At 49.3% G+C, this 6,481-nt stretch overlaps 1 protein-coding gene across 2 annotated transcripts; it reads right to left on the reverse strand.

Moving 5' to 3' along the window:
• Positions 1 to 419: 419 nt before the first annotated feature.
• LOC126927869 (uncharacterized) lies at positions 420 to 5,484 on the reverse strand. Of its 2 annotated transcripts, XM_050743842.1 has the most exons (3): positions 5,391 to 5,484; positions 4,599 to 4,669; positions 420 to 4,481 (listed from the first exon to the last, which is right to left on the reverse strand). In XM_050743842.1, exons 1-3 carry the CDS (start codon positions 5,446 to 5,448, stop codon positions 747 to 749), a joined length of 3,864 nt encoding a protein of 1,287 aa, XP_050599799.1. In that variant the 5' UTR covers positions 5,449 to 5,484; the 3' UTR covers positions 420 to 746. The 2 variants fall into 2 exon arrangements, with proteins under 2 accessions (XP_050599799.1, XP_050599798.1); XM_050743841.1 differs by having other exon boundaries at positions 420 to 4,669.
• Positions 5,485 to 6,481: the final 997 nt, after the last annotated feature.

Here is a 6,481-nt window from a genome sequence, read left to right on the forward strand (position 1 = left end):
TTCGAGCTATCGCGGGGAGACGCGGTCGTTAGAATACGCGTCAACGAGAGTCGTAAATTCCCGTTACGATTAGAATAATCGACACCACGAATAGTTCGATCCCCGTATTTCGGTTAGGATAATCGGGGTGGTTGATGCGGTATAACACTGAGAGTCACAGAATTATAATAATATATATTTCCAACAATTAGTCTACACGATTGAAAAGATATAAACAATTAACAACTTTATCGCACGCAGATAATATAGATGTATACAATATAGAGCAAGGCTCTTACAATTGAGTTTAGTCTCTTGGTGGACGTAGCACGATATTATACTTAATAAAATAAGCGAATGTTTGGCTATGTCGCGGATCGACTTGAATTGGCGTTCAGAATTTGACTCAAAGTGTAACGTTCGACGCGTCACAAGGAACTGATCGACCTTTGATGATTTTTTTGTCTCATCTTTAAGACGACCCCCACTATACTTAGGTCACGCCACCGTTCGCGCCTATGATCACGTATGTCTGTTCTTGCGTGGAAAACGTAACGGACCAAATTCGACGTTTCGAGAACTCGCTGCTTGGCGACAGCTATGCGCTCGTCGATACATTGTATATGATCCGGCGGTCAGATAAGACGATCTGACTGAGACATTGTAGGGCCGCGAGTGACGGTTAGAAAATACAGCCTGTGTTAAGCCTCGTGGCGTAACATCCTCCCCCCGTTGAGAGGGTACCGATCAAATGATATGGTGTGGAGTCAGGTGCGTCGCTGGCGAATCTCCTTCGCTCCGTGTGGGTGGTCGGACTCGTCTGGATCTGGGTGAATGGGTAAGGGGACCAGTCTTTTGACGCCACGATCCAGGGTAGTTGTTGCCGTCTGCACGGTAGCGGTCCGTATGATTCCGTCGACTCCTGGATGGACCTTGATCACGCGGCCCAAAGGCCATTGCATGGATGGTACGTTATCCTCCCTGAGGACTACTACGGTGCCTACTCGGATGTCGTGACTGCCCTTGCTCCATTTATTTCGGATGTTCAACTCGTTCAGGTATTCTCGATGCCAGCGGCGCCAGAAATGTTGTTTGACCCTTTGAATGTGTTGCCAGCTGGAGAGACGATTGGATGGAGTGTCCCGGAAATCTCGTTCTCGAAAGCTTGTTAGTGCATCTCCGATGAGGAAGTGACCGGGAGTAAGGACAAGAAGATCGTTTGGGTCAGATGATATTGGAGTCAGAGGACGGGAGTTGAGGATAGACTCGATTTCAATGATCAGTGTGTTCAAATTTTCGTATGTTAAGAGCTCGTTACCTGCGACACGTCTGAGATGTCGTTTGAAGGACTTCACCGCAGCCTCCCACAGCCCGCCGAAGTGAGGTGAGTTGGGAGGAATGAAGTGCCATTCGATTCGTCGATCGGCTAAAAAGGACTGAATCTTTACCTTATGATCGTCGGACTGCAGGAGGTTTCGGAGCTCTCGTAATTCATTGTTGGCGCCAACGAAGTTGGTGCCGTTGTCAGAATAAATTGTTACACAGAATCCTCGGCGAGCGATGAATCTTCGCAGAGCAGCAATGAAGGCCTCGCTAGTGAGATCGGTGACCAGCTCGAGGTGGACTGCTTTAACTGCAAGGCATACGAAGATTGCTACATATACCTTGATTTTTCGTCGGTTGCGATCCTTTCGTTCCTTGATGTAGAACGGTCCGCAATAATCGATTCCGACGTTAGTAAATGGACGAGATTCCGTTATCCGTGCAGCTGGAAGGTCGCCCATTACGTACTCTACTGGAGGTGGATTGGCTCGGCAGCAACGTACGCACTTCTTCAGCGTGCTCCAAACTTGACTACGGCCGTCGATAGGCCAGTAAGATCTCCTTAAGGCATATAAGGTAGCTTGAGTTCCGGAGTGGAGATTTAGGAGGTGTTCATGCTCGATTATGAGTGCTGTAACTGAGGATTTGGGTAGAATGATCGGGTGTTTTTGAGTGAAGGGCATTGGTGAATGACTGAGTCGGCCTCCGACTCGCAATATCTCGTCCTTGTCCAGAAATGGATTGAGTCGTTGCAGCTTCCCCTTCACTGCAGCATTTCGATCTGTGCGGAGAGTACGTATTTCATCTGGAAAATAACAGAGTTGTAACAATTTGACCAATTTGTTATGCGCATCGGTTAAATCATGTGTGGTTAGAGGTCCCCCCCGATCCTGTTTTTGCCTCCATCTGAGGCAACGAGCGGCAATTCTTATCAGCTTGGGCCAAGAAGAATATCTCTCCAGTAGACTGTGGTCAGGCGGAGTCACGGACAGACATGTTGCCTTCTTTTGCTCTGGTATTTCAACTAATGGTATTGGGTTCCACGACGGCCAGTATTTTTCAGGTTGTTGGAGCCATTCTGGTCCATGTTGCCAAATGGTAGATCGCAGGAAGTCTTGGGGTGATTGGCCTCGAGATATGAGATCGGCAGGGTTATCGGTAGTGGGAATGTGGCGCCAATCTGAGGTGTGAGTCTTTTGTTGAATCTCTGTCACACGATTGGCGACGAAGGTTTTCAGCGTGTGAGGTGATGTATTAATCCAGTGTAGAACGATTGTAGAATCAGTCCAGTAAACGGTCCGAGAAATTTTGCTTGGTAACGCTTGAAGGACTGTAGTGGCCAATGATGCGAGAAGAAGTGCTCCACTTAGTTCCAGCCTTGGAATGGTTTGTGATTTGAGTGGAGCCACCTTTGACCTTGCAGTGAGGAGTCGTGTCCAAACATGACCATCCGGAGCGATGGTGCGAAGGTAGACGCATGCCCCATACGCCCTTTCGCTGGCGTCGCAGAATCCGTGTAATTCGATTTCCGCTGCAGTCTTGATTATAGTTTTACGTGGAAACTTCACGTTATTTAGCAAAGGTAGCTGTGAATAATATTTGCTCCATTCTGTGTGTACGTCAGCCGGAAGAGATTCGTCCCAGTCAAGTTTTAAAGTCCAAAGTCGTTGGAGCAACATCTTAGCGCGAACGATCACTGGTGCCAGTAATCCAAGAGGGTCGTAGATCTTGGCAATTTCGGAGCTGATTGTTCTCTTCGTAATTCGAGAGGCGGTAGGATTGATTTTGACGGAATATAGGATCGAATCGTCAAAGGAATTCCAAACAACACCCAGAGTTTTGAAAGTTTGCGATTCGCCTAGTAGCAGCTTATCGTTTATGTCCTGCTCGGAAAGTCCTCGTAGCAGTGCCCGGTCGTTCGCTGCCCATTTTCGGATGTTTAAGCCGGCTAGTTTAAGCAATTCTATGAGCTCCGTTCTCAGTAGTTGTGCCTCGTTCTTTGTATCGGCTCCTGTGAGAACATCGTCGACGTAGAAGTCTCGCTGTAAGACCATCGCTGCTCGTGGGTATCGATGTCCCTCGTCGTTTGCCAGTTGTTTGAGGCACCGAATGGCTAGATAGGGGGCCGCTGACAGCCCGAATGTCACTGTGTTAAGTTGATAGGTGTCAACTTCTCCGTCAGAGTTGCGCCACAAGATTTGTTGGAATTTCCGATCCTCTGGACGCACAAGAAATTGTCGATACATCTTTTCGACATCGCCTGTAACGACATACTGATGAAAACGAAATCTTAAAAGGATAAGAAATATGTCGTCTTGTAGTTTCGGTCCCGTATGAAGTACGTCGTTTAATGAAACTCCGGTGGTGGTTGGTGCAGATCCGTCAAACACAACTCGGAGTTTTGTAGTCCGGCTGGATTCTTTGATCACGCCGTGATGTGGCAGAAAATATCCGTCGTCCGTGCAGTGGTCCGTGGTGATCTTCGTCATATGTCCTAATTCCAAGTATTCTTGTATTACGGCGTGATAGTCGGCTTCGAATTGTTTGTCTCGTTGGAATCGACGGCAGAGGGAAGTGAGTCGCTTCATTGCCATGGCTTTCGAAGATCCAAGCGGAGGAGTTGTTTCGTTGAATGGGAGAGCGACAACGTATCGCCCTTCGTTGTTGCGTTGAACGTGATTTCGAAAGTGCTCCTCGCACTGTCGTTCCGCTTCCGAAATTCGTGCGGTGGGCGGACCCTCGTCGATTTCCCAAAAACGGGCGAGGTCTGCCTGTAAAGCCGTCGTGGAGGTGTGAAATGCGTATGCTAATGATTGTGAGGTTGGGCTCCCCCCGATGACCCATCCGAATCTCGTCTTTTGCAGACGCAAGTCGGGCCCGTTTGCTTGACTGATATCAAGTTGGCCGACACAGAGTGATGCTAGTGTTGGTCCGGCGCTCAACAATATTTCGATCGGAGCAGGTCTATGGAATCTTGGATCGGCTAATTGGAGATTCCTAGGTATCTGTATTGTTGAGCGATCTACGGGTTGGTTTGGGACCCAAGACGCGATAGTCGGTATGATCAGAAACGTCAAGTTGCGTTCGTATGTGCCGTCAATAGAGGTGATCGTGGCCGTGATGTAGCGTTTCGAGGTCGTCGATAACGTGTTGAGTGCTCCGATTGGGACCGAACATTTCTGTTGATTGAGTTTTAATGAGTTAGCGAGCCTTTCGGTGATAAAGTTCATGCTAGAGCCGGTATCTAGCAGAGCTCTACAACGAACTGGTTGAATTTCATTATTCAAGATGTTGACCTGCGCTGTGACTAACAAGTCGTGTTGCAATGGTTCAAAAGGGAGCGGGGTCGATGAGTCCGTTTTCTGTGGTTCGGTCCCTAACAGGCTCGTCTGATGACGTCATTGTTTTCCGTGTCGTTTAGGACTGGACGATATGGTCGATCCCGATGCCGCCGATCGCGGTAACCGAGATTCGCGTGTCGGGGATGTTCGCGGAGACGTTCGGGGAGACTCTCGGCGAGAATCTCGACGAGACGCTCGGGGAGACGTTCGGGGAGACGCTCGGGGAGACTCTCGGGGAGACTCTCGGCGATAATACCGGCGAGACGATCGGGGAGACGAAGATGAGCGTCTCGAACGATGTGACGAACGCGGGGACGGTGAACTGGGCGAAGATCGACCGCTGGATGATCGGTCGCTTGACGATCGACCGCTCGATGTTCGGCCGACACGTGTTCGTGTTTTGCTATGCCCCTGGCCTTGATGCAGATACGTGTGATGTCGCTGTCTACAGATGCGACATGATCCCGCGGAGCATTGAGTGAGAGCGTGTCCCTTGCCTAAACAATTGGTACAGAGCGACGCCCTTTTGGCGATTTCCAGGCGTTCTTTGGGCGTCTTCGTTTTGAAGACATGGCAATTCCATAATTCGTGTTGTCCGTGGCAGTTCGGACACAACAACGTATTATGTGTAGTTACGAATGTATAGCTTCGCGGCGTGTCCTGTCGCCGACGGTCGTGTTGATCGGACGCCCCCTTTTTGACGGTTAATGATGAACACGCTCTGTCGCTATTCGTCCGTGTTTTCAGAAAATCTACTAAATGCGTATATGGCGGCAATTTCTTGTCCGGTAGGGTATGTTGCCATTCGCGAACAACGGCTGAGGGTAACTTCGACGTGACAAGCTTTATGAGAATGGCGTTTGACGTGACTGGGTCCCCGAGTCTTTCTAACGCTTGGAGATGTACTTTAACTGTCTCGATAAGATCGTCTATAGCTTCTGGTGTTTCTTTAGTTATTTTGGGATAGTCGAAAAGCAAATCCCAGTGACGCATGCAGATCTGACGGTGGCAGTCGAATTTTTCCCTAAGAGCGTCCATGGCGATTGCGTAATTTGCGTCGGTGATGGGTAATGACTGTATGCTTCGCGCGGCCCAGCCAGTCAGGGCTGTTCGGAGATGATGAAATTTCTGAACCGGTGCTAAATTTTCATTTCTATCTATCGCTGATGAGAAGGCATCGTGAAACGACTGCCAATCTTCGAGGGCGCCATCAAATGTAGGTATGCGAACCTCCGGTAGTTTGAGCGACGCGGACTCGCGGCCGACGGCTGATTCGCCGCTTGTCGACTGTGACGGCGTACTTCGTCGTGTATTGATTAATTGTTTGGCTACTCGGCATTGCAGCCTTTCGTATTCTTCCGCTAGCTCACTGCCGCGCGCGATCTCTCCCTCGTCTAAAGTTACGATCTGGTGTTGTAATGCACGGATTTCCTTCTCGAAGGTTTCTAGACGTTCTTTAATTTGAAGCAAGTCGATCTCGTCCGGACAGCCTGATTGTTCGATGTCTTCCAGTTTTTTTGCGAGGCGTGTAAACTGGGCGCTACAGTAGCCCCGGCGACGACGCAAGTTGGCGAGCTCGTCTCCGGTTGACATTATTTTTTATGTAATTGATAGTGAAATCGTTTGGACTTACTTCTGTTGGCGATTATCCACCTTGCGGTAGGAGGATGTGTGGTTGCGTTTCAACCACCGAATTATACCTCTTCAAATGTGTCGACCCTTAACGTTACTGACCTCGCTGGGGTGGTAACGCTTCCGCTGCTGGTTGTGTTGGATTCACGTGGCACTGTATTGTAGTGGGTGTCACTGGCGTGCACTCTTCACTTGACACTGAATCC

The sequence above is a fragment of the Bombus affinis genome, unplaced genomic scaffold, assembly GCF_024516045.1.
Source record: "Bombus affinis isolate iyBomAffi1 unplaced genomic scaffold, iyBomAffi1.2 ctg00000288.1, whole genome shotgun sequence".
Classification (NCBI taxonomy): domain Eukaryota; kingdom Metazoa; phylum Arthropoda; class Insecta; order Hymenoptera; family Apidae; genus Bombus; species Bombus affinis.